The 14227-nt window shown below is 47.3% G+C and overlaps 1 protein-coding gene across 1 annotated transcript; it reads right to left on the reverse strand.

The window, feature by feature from the left end:
* Positions 1 to 9416: 9416 nt before the first annotated feature.
* PtA15_6A28 (uncharacterized protein) lies at positions 9417 to 13823 on the reverse strand (the record flags this gene model as incomplete). Its single annotated transcript, XM_053169979.1, has 14 exons — positions 9417 to 9484; positions 9586 to 9735; positions 9835 to 10551; positions 10709 to 10750; positions 10817 to 11151; positions 11234 to 11391; positions 11480 to 11803; positions 11912 to 12127; positions 12193 to 12294; positions 12372 to 13063; positions 13141 to 13219; positions 13301 to 13498; positions 13576 to 13749; positions 13821 to 13823. 14 exons carry the CDS (start codon positions 13821 to 13823, stop codon positions 9417 to 9419), a joined length of 3258 nt encoding a protein of 1085 aa, XP_053020955.1.
* Positions 13824 to 14227: the final 404 nt, after the last annotated feature.

The raw sequence follows: 14227 nt of genomic DNA on the forward strand, positions 1-14227 counted from the left end.
TTCTCCATCATTGTTGGTACCGGCTCTTTGAAGAGGTTGGTCCCGCTGTTCTTTGCCTTAGCTGCATTGAAAGATAATCCTTCCGCAGGTACAGCTGTTGTCTTCATAAGAGATCGAGCAGATTTATTTCCGCACGTAGGAAAACGGACGTTGACAGCAGGGATATTTGAAGAGACATGAAAATTGGAAACGTCGGAGATGTTTGATTGAGAGAAAGAAGAAATAGAAGAAACAGGAGAAAAGGAAGAGGATTGAGGAACAGGAGAAGATAAAGTGTCGAGAAGAGGAGGTAAAGTGGAAACAGAGACAGAATAGGAAGATAAGAAGATAGAGACATCATCCCCTGCCCCTTCGCAATGCCGATCATCCTTCACCATGTGGTGTGGTAAATACCAACGGTTGCGCTTTGCTTCCCATACGCAGCTGAAAGCAAATTGGCAGTTTGCCGAAAAAATATCAAACTGCTCTACGTCATTGTCATAGAACACAAAGGCATTAGCTTTCCGCAGTGCAGCCATTGAGATCAGTGTAGATCTGGCATCCTCACAGTAGAGTACACCACGAAGTACGATCAATCAACCGGATGGCTCGAGGAAATGGAGGCTTCCCACACCAGTGATGAAGGATTGGTTGCTGGCGGTAGCTACCGACAGGGGCAAGGGCTTAGAGAGTTGTTTGAAATCATGAAGAAGCTGGCGCATCCCAGTGAAGTGGTGAGATGCTCCAGTATTGAAAATGGCAGGATTACTTACAACATCGTCCCCAAGCGCCATATTCTTGAAATCCAGCTGATCGAGATCATCTGGAATCTCACCAATTTCCATGAGTTGCGCAGACGCCCCCCCCCCCCCCAGCTGAAGTCGTTGCATTTGAAGTCGAGGTCATTGACGCTTGCTGTTGATTGGTGTTCGCAGCGTACCGGGGTTGATAGTAGTCGGCTAGTCGTTTTGCTTGAACTTGAAGGTTGGACATGGGGGGGGGTCTGGAGTGCGCCAAAGGTCGAGCTGAGGGACTGGCGGGTTGGGTGTACAGAGAACCGACGAAAGTCGCCTGGGTTCTGGTTGCTGGTTGTGGGAAAGGCGACACACCCGGACCGCGAAGACGTTTGTTGATTTGATTTGACTTCACCCGCTGCGGACATTCTCGTAGATAATGATCCGCCGCCCCGCATTGCCAACATCGATGCGCCGTTGCCGCATAAAAATCTAGCGCATCCGGCCAGTTGTCTTCCGGAACATCAGCTAGGAAAGCTTCGAAGTCGAAATCATCGCCATCAGTCGTCGCCATTAGTACCGAAGGTGCCGACGAATTTGCCAAGGTTCCTTCGGTGGCTGTCGAGTCTTCATGTTGTTTTCGGCAGACATTGTAGGTGTTCACCAAAAAATCGAATTTTGGCAAACTTTTGGACTGATCATTCTGCATCGAGTTTTTGATGCGCTGCTCGAAATCCTTCTTGAAAGGTGCCGAGGATTTCAAGACTGCCCGTTGGAAAACGAAACCAAAGAACGCATCCAAGTGGATCCTGACGTTGAGGTTGTTCCATTCGGTGTACAGATTCCTCATTGACGACGTCAAACCCGTACTCTCGCAGTCGTCCACGGAGAAGTTGAGGAACCGGTTGAAAACATTCATCTGTGCCACACAAGAAACAATCGAGAATCGCTTCTTCAGGAGAGACAACATTTCAAGTGCGGAGTTCACACGTTGAAGATCGGGTACCAAGGAACTATGGACACCCTCGAGGACGACTATTCTGGCGATCTTCTCAAAGGTCATGTTGTCGATTGGTTTGAAGAAGAAGTCGCCATTCGACATATGGGCGGTACCGATTTCGCTAAGTTCGTTCAACCACCTCGCCAGATTGGACCCATTCGCAGCCAGGCGCTTTTCGTCGTTCCATCGGTCATTGATCAGCTTAGCCGTTTGACTAACTAGCTTCGCCTGTTCAAGCTGTAACTTCGCCGCGAGGAAATCTTGCTGGGCCCGCGTGAGATCGTTTGCTGGAGGTATCGGCCCGGTCGGAGGTTGTGTTTGGTGCGGAGCTGGTCCTCTCAAATGATGAGAGCCCAAGCCAGTTGCAGCAGGACCGGTTTGCTGGCGAGTCCCCAATGCTGGTGGTCGGATTGTTTCGTCTCCTGTACGGTTTCCCGTCGAACTCCCAGCAATCAAATCGAAAAGGTTGGCCATTCTCTCCCCGCCATCTGGTAGAAAAACTTCGCCATCGGAATGGATTGAACCTCGTCGAGACATTTCGCCGGAGCCGGAGGGAGAGGGCAAAAAAAAAGAGAAGTAGACAGGAAAGGATAATCGAAGTGTGGAAAAAGGACAGAGCTACTCACCGCAACACTGAGAAGTACCCACGTTATAAGAGATGGAGGAAAAAGAGGGAGTAGAACGGTGCGTCACAAGACGTCCCTTTTCTGCACCGGTAGGTGGGCCACACCACCGTAATAAGCAGGATGGCTAGTCCGCTTAGCTTATTCAGGTAAGTTCGATCAACACCGTTCAGAGACAGAGATTGGGAATGGCGGAGTCTGCTTATACCGAAGTACCTCACAGTGTTACGGCAAAGTAACACTGACCTTCCCGATGACGGACGATTACGCTCTATCCTGAGCTACCGGTCAAAAAGGTATAACCGACGAGTCGAAGCGTCGATTTGTGAGTTGTATCGGTCGAGTTTTGAGTCTGAGTCCTTGATTATAGATCGAGAGGGCTCATAACCTATTGAGACAATGAGACACAAACTCTGTAGATTCCGTAGAGAACTCTCCTACGCCCGGGATTGTCCCGGGAAGAGGAGTATGGTTCGTGCTGCGGCGAGTCACGGAGATGCCTGTGACATCTATGTCACAACATATACTAGATTGCCGTAGGCGTTTCTCTCCTCAGTGAATCAGAATCATCTCTTTCCTCACTCCTGAGTGTCACTAGACTTCGCATCTGTGAACTTCAGTGTTCATCTCCTGTCATCCTCAACAGGTTATGAGGCCCATTGCTCAGCCTGCTTGCGACAAATTTTTTTTCTCATTCACCTTTGAACTCGCTCAACTTCTAGTCACAATCCAAAACTCGCTCGATAAGTCTTCACTAAGCTCACCAAATCAAATAAAGAAATGCCTCCACTATTGATCCAAAGCCCCTCGGCCCTCATCAGTAATGTCCCAGTCCTCAATGGGAACTCGGTCGGATTTCCTTCCTGGCGCACTCGACTAGAGGAGCTCTTTGCGATCGTGGGGGTGCACAACATTGTTACCGGCAAACTCCCTCGACCCGAGACGGATTACAAGGACAAGGAAATTAAACCACTCACTCAGGGTTCCCAGCGCCTTTACTACGCCGAAGAGTCCGGTTCCGACTGGGACACCCTCTCTGACATGTGTCGGGCGACCCTGAAGATGACCCTATCGATCGATCTGGCCATTCGCTACAAGGAGACGAAGCCGGTGAACGTCCTCTTCAAGACAATCTGCGATGCATACAAGAAGAACACCCGGGCTAGACGGATGATGCTTCAAGATGCTTTCTGGTCAGCTCGTCACGACCCGAACAAACCCATTGCCACTTGGATAGCTTGATTCAGCAACACCGCCTCCGATCTGAAGTCGGTAAAGCTATCTCCAGCCAATCAACAGATCTGTGACCGGCTCCTCCGCGGTCTAGACGAGAGCTGGAAACCAATTCGCGATCACCTTGTATACTTGCTGAACGAGATCTCGCTCGACGATGCCATTGGGGCCCTCGAAGCACACAAAGTTTCCATGCAGGTCTCCTTTGATCAACCCCCGGAAACGTTTGCAGCTCCAGCGGTTGTTAGGAAGAAGAAACCTGGATGTTGGAACTGCGGCCAGGTTGGCCATCACTCCTCGGCCTGTCCCAACCCTCCGGCGAAAAATAAAGGAAAAGCACGATTTGAAACCCGGGCTGGTGCGACGTCGGTGGTACAACTAGGTGGAGGCAATCAAAGCGAATATGAGGAAGACAATTTCGACAGAGAAATCGACGTCGTCTGGGGATGAACTCTGAAGTAGAAAGAACTTTTAATTCGTAGGAAGGGCAACACCGGCACAACCTGATAGCTAATTCCTCATGGCGATATGTTTAGTATATTTGTTGTCATGACAGTTCCCTGCTTCATATTTCCACTGGATCTCTGGCTTGATTATACTTTTCTTCTCTGTCCCCCATTAGGAAATATCACTACCAGTTAACTTATGTAGTTCTCATTATTTCAATTAACTTCGTTCTGTTTTCAGCAAGGGGGTGTGTTGAATTATGCTTATATTCATTATACAGTATGCTTCAAACATAACACTAGCAATCTTGTATATAGTTTATACTAGATTGCCGTAGGCGTTTCTCTCCTCAGTGAATCAGAATCATCTCTTTCCTCACTCCTGAGTGTCACTAGACTTCACGTCTGTGAACTTCAGTGTTCATCTCCTGTCACCCTCAACACCTTCTGGCGTACAACTCGCCCTCACAATAGACTCTCAAGAACCACTCCCCACCCCCGGCCCGGACCCACAGGACCCGGTAGACGCCCCCTCCCCGATGATCCCCCCCTCCATGACCGACTCAGGCCTCCAAGCCCCAACAGACACGACTACGGCGGGCGCCTCGGGAGATCCCGGAGCGGGACCGGAAACTAAGCCGAGGGACTCAGACCAACCAACAGACCCAAAAACAGGGTTTCAAACCAACCCCCCGCCTGCCCCCACCCCCACCTCCCAGCGCCTCCAGCAACCTCTCCACAAGAGATTGCATGAAGATGCTGATGTCCTCCCAACACGCCAGCATCGCTCAGGCTCACGTGGATATGGTGGAATATGCGGCCTGTCTGGCAAGAGCTGAGGAGGCCGCCGCCAATCGTACAGCCCGACTGGAGGAAGAATTTGCAAGCCTCCTGGATAGTTCTCTGGCTTTGGGTCGGTTCACTGCTATACCAAGGGACCAAGTGGATCACCGTTGATTCAACACTGCCGATGCGCTGTGAGAACTCCTTTGGGACGGGTGGCAGTTCTGTGAGGGGGAGATAACAAATATGATATATGCAGTTAAGCAATATTTATGTTACGGGTGGTTTGAAGGACCTGCCCCTCTATTGTACTACACAAGGATTCTGACAAAAAAATTTATTTATTTGTTGTGGCAAAACCTTGATAGAGATTACCATGTGTAGTAGGCTCTATCAGACTTAGATCAAACAATGCAGATGATGTGCAATGACACAAGCTATTTGAGAACCTGATTATGATCACAGATGTTGGGTGAGTGGATGTTTGAGATCACACTGTCAAATGAATGAGTGACTGGTTGGTTGGTGGCTGCTATTCACATGCTGAATTCAAATGAGGGGGGAGGAAGGGCTCCTTATATAGTAAAATGTGAGGGATTTTTGCTGGTGGGGAAGTCAGTTGAGGGATTTATGCTGGTGTGACTTCTCCTGTGAGTGATTTTTGCTGCATAGAAGCATCCGTTGAGGGATTTTAGCTAGTGAGCCTTCTGATAAATGTGTGATCCAACATGTGACTGATGATGTCATGCAACCATACAGGGGTACGTGTGTGCACCTGTAGAAACTACACCCTAACTATGTACTTTTACTTGATTCTATACTATGTACTACCAAATATAATTCTATAGTATTTGATTATGTTCTGTCACAAACCATTTAACCAAAATAACTTTTGACTGAGTGGAGCTATCCTAGTGGTTAAAGTGAGTGACTAGGGGTTAAATGACCTTCAGAATCTAAGTATGCAATAATAAATCTAAGAATATATCTCCTTCTCATGTATTCAACCATCACTTTATGTAATTTGATACTTGAAACAGATTTGGCACACCACAGCGCCAAAATATGTAGGCCCCTACATGGAGGTAGAGCCTTTTCTACTTTGGATCAACGCCGTGGAAATCTTCTTCACGTCAAAAGACGTCACCAACAAACACGACAAACTCCTCATCATCGGCCGTTTAATTTCGGAAACGAACCTCCTGTCCTTCCAAGCCGAGGCGCAGAAGATGACCGGAAGATCTTGGGCTGAGGTGAAGGCAGATCTGTTCAACGCGGCCCTACCGTCACAATGGATTTCCGACCTTCAGAGAGAGGTCCGCTACCTCAAGATGATGGACTCCAAGTCCTTCAATCAGTACACAACCCGCGCGCGGACGCTCCAGCGGATGATTAACTTCAACGGCACCTCACTCACCGACTTCCAACTCGCAGAGGGGATGACATTCGGTCTCCCACAAGAGCTTGAGAACGAAGTCAAGAAATCAGACATACTCAAGCCGGAAGGGTTCAAATTCAAAGAATTTGTCAGACAAGTGGGGAACTGTTACAATGCAATGCCTAAGAAGATCCCACGCTCCCGTTTTGGAGGATCAAACTTGACAGCTCAACAAGGATCAACCCTGAGCTCCTTGCCTCAAGAGGAATACATCTGGCGGATCCACTCGTACCTGGACTCGGTGGGCAAGTGCCATCATTGCAAACAACATTGCGGCAACGCGGCCGGCACTTGCCCTGGACCGGTCTACCGCGGCCCCATTGACGTTCCTCCCTCCTTCATTGTGCCACCGAAGCCAGCTGATTATGTGGCCCCTAGGGCGTGGATTAAACCGCAGACAAACGGAGCCAAGGGAGGATTCTCACAACCTGGACGCCCAAGTGGTAAACCGGCAGGAGTAGCGGCAGTTGCCGACCAGGGGGACGACTTACTGGACCCAACGGCCGTGATTGACGACAACACCAACTTTGATGAGTATCACGCGGCGGCGATAACAACGGTTGACAACATAGATTCCTCCCTCCGTGACGACACAGACGTCGGACCTCCCGGCTCGTGCTTCACCTCAGTTGCTGCTACGGCAACGGATTCAATCATTGAAGCGGAACGTCAAGCCTTCATGGAAGGCGAGGCGCTCATGCAAGACTACCCAGGATTCAACCCGGCCCTGCTCGACGAACTGGCGGTGGAGTTCGCCGAGGACGATTTGGCTGATGATGGGTATGTCCGCCCCCATTCACCCCGACAGAAGACACTCCATCAGTTTCACGCTGGTAGGTGCTTACAAGGCACTGTTCATACAGGTCAGAGGATTGAGCCACCAGGATTGCGCCGGCGACCCCAGGAGCTGATGACCGGCCTGACTCCACACAATGCAATGCTCACCATCCGACTCCATTCGAAATTTCCGACATTTTTTGTCTGCGCAATGGACCCAACTATCAATTCATCCGCTACCCACCTGACTAAAAAGCCCGTTTCCACTAAAAACACTTGCAACCAATCAAAACCCCCCGCGACGCGCCCCACTGCACCGCCTTCTGCTGCTCCAACCACGGCAGGCTTGCGACCATCTTCCTCTTACTCTGCGACCCAACAAATATACCGCTGCGCCTCTCAACCGCCCTTGTCCCAATCAACCACTCGAGCCTCCTTCCCTTTCAATGTAGGGGGGGAGACTGTAAAACCCCCGCGCCGGAGGCGCCGCAGATTTCACAAGCCTTTCACAAGACTCCACTTTGACCCAATATAGCCTGTTCCCCGGTCTCATGCTAGCTCAGCAGAGATCCCAACTGACTACTCATCTCTCCTGAGCTAGGTGAGCCTCCCATTTCATTCTTCCATCTTCCCTTCCCTTTAGTTGTATATAGAGCAGAGATCCCAACTGACTACTCATCTCTCCTGAGCTAGTGCAATAAAAGACCCCACATTGGTATCAGAATCTCAAGACCATTGTCTCCTCAGGTGTTCCGGCCCCTAGCCCAGTGAAGAGTGTCCCGCTCTTACACCCTACTGCTTGCGCGTACAATAGGGTGACAAATCCCACACCAACCACATTCTGTTTAGGCCACAGCAACAGGTACATGAGGGTGAAATGGTCCCAACACCATTCATATTGATGTCACTCTCCGGTACAAACAGTGTGTGAGTGGTGCTTTACACTTTAGTTAAACTTGGTTACAGACATGTGGTCCATGTGCACCTTTGAATGACCTGTTGAACAGGCCATCCAGAGGGTTGGTTGTACACCTCCGGTGTGCAGTTGTGCATTATGCAACTGGCCTAGTTGGGTTTGCCAAACAGACCTGTGATAAGTGGACTCCAGGAGTGTTCTGGAGTGGATGCACCAAACAGACAAATGATAAATTTGCTGGCAGCACAATTATTTTTATGAAACCTGCAATTAATTTTGGGTGTTATGAATTTTATTCACCAGGAAAAAACAATGATCACTTGTCTGCAGGTGACACAGCAAAGTACAAAGGGGCCTTTTTACTATTTCATGTCACTTGTAGGCAAGTGATCATTGTTTTTTCCTGGTGATTACACCATTTATAATATCACACCAGGTGTCCAAACGGGGCCTAAATGAACAATACCGCATAAGTCCCTCCGGACGTGGAGGCACTAATTTGCGCCCCCACCTTTGGACTTAGTTAAGTTTGCTGCCTGGAGGACTCTCTGTAGGAGAGGCTTATGAATAATGTCTGAAAGCTGGCAGACAAAGGAAGGACATTCACCCCAGAAACACAAAAACACTATTTAGAAGTCAACAACACATGTATGTACAGAGGCTACAGGAAACAGTGGGCCAATACACTAACATTATTTGTTAGTGTAGTGTATTTTAGCCAAAACCAGCTAACAATAACAACATTTTCAGTTATCTTGTTTTTTTGTTGCTAACAATACAGGAACTTGCCCAGGAAATAGTGATGGATATTAGCAATAACTGTTATTGTATCCTGTTAGTAGCAATAAAATGCCTGTTATTGTTGTTATTGCTTTTATTTCCTGTTATTGTTAGTATGGATACTTGTATCTGACATAACAAATAACATGAATTTGGGAGTCAATAAAATGGCTACACTAACAGTTATTGTCCAATAACGTTAGTGTCGTGCAGTGGCCCATTGCTGCTACAGGTGTAGGATCTGCAGATATCTGCAAGGTTGTGAATCCAAGATCCACAAGGCATGACGGTTGTAGATCCTTGTTCACATCTCTTCATCCTTTTTTATTTTTGGAATATTAGTACAGGTAGAACGGCTGGGATTGAAATTAGACCAGTGCCAAATGAAAGCTGAGGTCCAGAAGCATCAATGGCTCTAGGGCAGGTCCGCAGGAGCTGAGGGTGAGGCTTAAATGTTTTTCCTCCAGCCATTTGTGATTTTGTGATTTCTTTGTCAGCCACCCTTTGGGAGGGACAGCTTCGCCGCCAGCCACAGCAAACCTCCACCAGGGGGGGCTTGTGTTAAGTTAGGTGCAGAGCCTCTGAGAGACTTAACTGTCAGATCATCGATAAATAGAGAATTGTCATATGTATATCTAATTACACCAAATCTCTACTCAGAACACGGCAAAAGAAATATGAATGTATAGATATACATTGAGAGGGATTTAGAATTCCATTTTAGAACTTTTCTTTTCCTTGACCCAAACCTCGATTTTTTCTTTTAGCGACACATCTGGGGAGCAAAAAAAGGCAACCGGAGATGAGTGAACGATATGCACAGATTCTGGGAATATCGGATATCAGAGAGAAGCGGGATTTGAAGGAGACACAAACCAGGAATAACATCTTCGATCTTCAACGGCATTCGATTGAAAGGATCAGTAGCATCGCTGAGGAAATGTTGCTTGATGGTTGACAAATCGACCGTCGTCTTGGAAGTGGGTAAGATCACCGGCTCCCTCATTAAGGTAGCCATCAACGGATCTATAAAAGATCAAAAGCACAAATCGGAAAATAGTTCAGTTAGAAGCGAAATTATTGAATTATTTGGATAGGAAAGAGTAACCAGTGTCAACAACCAACCTAAAAATTCATCAGGGATGTCGCCCAACTCCAACTCTTCCTCTGCTTCTAACTGCTTCAACTCTTCTACCTTTTCGACTAGCTTGGCCAACTTCTCAAGCTCCTCGGTCGATTTTAAGTTTGCCTTCCTGGCGATTCGATCAGCCCTTTCGAACAATTCTTTGGTGTAACTTCTTCCATCGTTTGCGATGGCTTCATGAAATGGCGCTCGATCCCACAAGTTCAAATAGACTTGTAATAAATCAGATAATAAGTCCTTAGGTTGGAAGTTATATTTTTTAGGATCTTTCACTTTCAGCGTTTGGCATTTGGGGCCGGCTAATGTGTTGAGATTGTAGTCCAGCATGGCGGCCAATCGAACGACGATTTCCGATTTCAAGAACGCATTCGGTGTCTCTTCTGTGAAGATCTTGAGCATCCTAACATTTTCATTGGCGAGACTCAAGAAGCTGGGGCAATGGCGCTCGCACGCCAACAACTTGCCTTCTTCCTCTTTCCGCTCCGATTCTGGGAGGCTTTGCCAGGCCTCTCGATCGGCCATCATAGTTTCGATCCGATGGACCTCTTGGAGCTGTCCCAGGGTATCGTCCAAAAGGTATGTCACATCGTTCATCAATAAGTTCGCAAATCGGATGAACGAATCCGTCAATGACTCCTTTTTCAGAGCTGCCCGATGTGTTTGATTGTCCCACACTTTCCGAAGGATTAATGCAACATCTGATCAAGCGCAACATAGGCATACCAGATACGCGTCAACATCACTTTAAAGGTTGCCAAAAACCGGAAAGAGCTTACATCTACGAGAGTAAACTGAAAACCGACACCAACTACTGTCAGAATAGATTGATAAGTCACTACCAATGAAATGACTGACATTTATCATAGAATTGAGTGTGGCTGCCGGTGATTTCCACCTCTTTTCCAAAAATGACAAGTTCCGGTGAGCGCTTTTCAGATAACAAAACTTGAAAACTTGACTTACCCACGTAAATCTGCATCAAAGCAGGCATGAGATGAGCCAAGGCGAGAGGATGGTAGTCCAACGAGTCGCCCAGAATACCGTTCTTTCTATTCTGAATGGGCAAAGTATTATAATATAGGATCTCGATGAACTTGGATTTGAGGTGGTAATTTTTGAGATAAGGCGTGGTGAGGAAGACGAGGGTGAAGGTCAACAGTTCGTCGATCACCACAGCTGATTGAAGAAGCGTTCCGGGTGAGTGTCGGGAGATAAAAGAGTAAAACTCAATGACATCTTCCAAGACATATTCGGGTAACATTCTAAACTCCAATGGACACTCATTTGGTAGGGGTAATCTGAGTCACATTGATCGCATATCAACGAGTATGATCAACTTTAAGATCAAGAGATCAAAATGAAAAAGGAGGGTTTACTAACTTGATTGGAACTCGTGGGTGTTGGTGAAGAGGATCGACCATCTTGACACACCAAGTCATTACAAAACTACAAAAGCTGTTACATTTACTCAAAAATTCGGGGTCACACATTTGGACTTCGTAGGCTACTAGCTGTGACTCCAGCTTTAAAATCTCTTTCTGACTCGGGAGTAGGTTTGAGGAAAGGAAATCAAGGAATGTCAATCCGATACTCAAGTCCAGCTAGATTACGACAAAAACGGGAGACCTTGAATTTTTCCAAACTGGCTTTGCGGGCAGATTCCTGAGGCGTCCCATCCCAGCGTCGATCGGCTTCCGCACGAACCAATTCTTTCTTCATATCATCAATGTCCCTAGCTTTCGTGTTCCAATTCTTGGCAATCGTCAAGATACCGAGGCGGAAAATAGCGACATTGAGGAAGAAAATTTCACTGATGAAATTCACCGGTTCCGGATTGGTGGATGATCCGAGAAATTCCTCAGATTCTTGTAGCGTCGCGTTGATTTTCGTCTCTTCTCGGATGTTCAATCGAGTTGATCGTTTGAAGTACAATGGGTCAACTTTGTCAATCTGAATTGATTACGGCAGCGGATATCCCCAAGAAACATGTGTTAGATGTGAGAGGATCTCAGACGAAACGGCTAAATTAAAAATGCCCTGTGAACCTCAAAAGCAAACCTTGCTGTATTGTGAGTCTAAGAAAGGGGCAGCAAATTGTAACAGGACGGCTTGCGTGTTGATCATCGTTCCATCTGAGGCTACCGCGTTCTTATCAACTTGAATCGCCGCTCGCTTGTTGTTCAGCTGTATAGCCTGCGCCCAAAACTCGAGGACAGCCTCACGAGGAACTGGTCCAGACCGCACAATCCGATCAAAAATATTAAACAGACTCAACTAAGGAAACCAGGGGATTAGTAAGGGACAAAGGCAGGAAGAACTATTCATCTAGATAGGCCAACCTGTAACGAATTCAGAGTGGCTTGCAAGCCTTTTGAAGCTGATTCGAGATCGGCATGAGGCCTCTCCTTGGAGTTGCTGAAATATTCGGATGCTATAGTTGGCTGTATGCAGAAAATTGTGATGAAAGATCGAAATCAAAATCCATCGGAGGCGTTCAAGCAATGTTAAGGGGTATTACCACTCGGTCTGGGAAAGTGGATAGTGACATGATCGGTCCAAATAGCCAGAAAAATTCGATTCTCCTTCCATTATCGTGTGAGTTGGCGAGCGGCATCCAAGCCGGAAGATTGGGTACCATGCGTGCGATTGGCTTGACTTCCATCAAATCTTCAACAGTTCGAACGGGTACTCGCCATTCATGGCCACCGATGTGCCATTTCGAGGTTAAAAGGTTGGTGTCCATTGCTATTCGAACCAGAGTGGGTCCGATGACATCTTCCAATCCATCATTATCAAACCGATTTGCGAGCTCGTGAATGAGTGTCCACTTATGGTGGATCAAAGGATCGGATGGGGCAGGATTGATGAACAGATTGACAAGTTCATCTGTCCCGGATTTCGCATTTTCCGAAGTTGGGAACATACTCGGCTCTACAGTGACCAGCCCAATATAACTGACGAGGAGTTCTTTTATCTTCTCGATCAGCCGTACCTTATTCGTGGGAGATGACTTGCTAGCCAAGGCCTTAGAGCGCTCTTCCAGTGCACGACTCCAACTCTTGGTAAGATATTCGAAAGCGCTTTGGTTCCGTAATTGGGCTTGAATGGCCCCCATATTTGGCTCGGGAGACGGAAGATCCGAGGGGTTCAACGATAATCGAGCAATCAATAATCGGTCAGCAATCTCTACTGAAAGTAGCTTTGATGAACCTGAAAAGTAACCATATACAATTTTGATGACCATCAGTTTCTTGATATATGTAGATGGTTTGATGTTGGGTACGTACCAGGCTCTTCTTCCTCTATTTCATTTCGAAACTCTTCCAAATAAACCAAATCCGACTGATACTTGGCAGAGACTTCTTTCTAAATCAACCGAAACCCAAAAAAGCATCAGTAACACCACTGTGTCGCATGTTTTCCTACAGGGTGACGGGTAATCTTCACATCTAAGGTTGCCTTGAAGATCCTAGTCATCATGCCATGTTCCCATTGACGGAGCTCTTCCGGACTTAATGTACAAGGCTTTGAAGTGGTATTGGAATAGGATCCAGTTTGTGGGGTGGCAACTCGTGGGAGTAGTTTTTCAGGCTGTTTTGGGGCCGGAGGCTTCGCGAAAACAGACGAGGAAGAACATGCTGGAGCCTGAATTCTCGATCAAACGATTGATTAGCTGGTAGCATACTTCCGCGGGCAAATAAAGGAGAAAGGACGAGACATACCGCCTCTTCTTGTGGTTTAGGAGATGAGTCTGAATCAGTCAGGGATGATTGTAGTTTGGCGATTCGTTTGAGCCGAATCTTCTCAGCATCCGACTTGGTAATCGTATCGTTGTTGCCCCCGTTTTTACCTCCTCCCATAGCGCTCGATCTTCTTGGGAGTTGTTGGAGTTGAAGCTGGAATGCGGAGGATGATGCGGCAATGATAGGATCGTGGGTGTCACAGATCACGGGTCGCGAGCGGTCACCATGTCACCAAATATCTAGACTCCCAGGCCCTTGGTCTCCCTTTTCATAATTTGGTTGAAAGGATTTTCCGAGCTTAGCTAGTCCCAAGCCCGCTGCATGTAGCGCAGCTGTGGTGTTGTTGAAACTGATGCTCAATAAGTGACTGGTGATCTGATTGATGAAGATAACCACTGGTGATATTTGGACCCCACCCCGAGTTGAGACCATAAGTGTTATTTCATAGAGAGGTTCTAGTAGGGGGGTTCATGATTGAATTTTACTAAACTTTGGAGCCAAATTAAAGGCCTTTAGAGCATCTGCATTGGGGCCTAGGGATTAGCTTAAATTAAGCCCGCAACTAAGTCCGGACTAGCACTAATCCGCATGGTCAACCACATTGGTTTCAGACTAAATATTGGATTAAGGG

This window comes from Puccinia triticina, chromosome 6A (genome assembly GCF_026914185.1).
Source record: "Puccinia triticina chromosome 6A, complete sequence".
In the NCBI taxonomy this organism is placed as follows: domain Eukaryota; kingdom Fungi; phylum Basidiomycota; class Pucciniomycetes; order Pucciniales; family Pucciniaceae; genus Puccinia; species Puccinia triticina.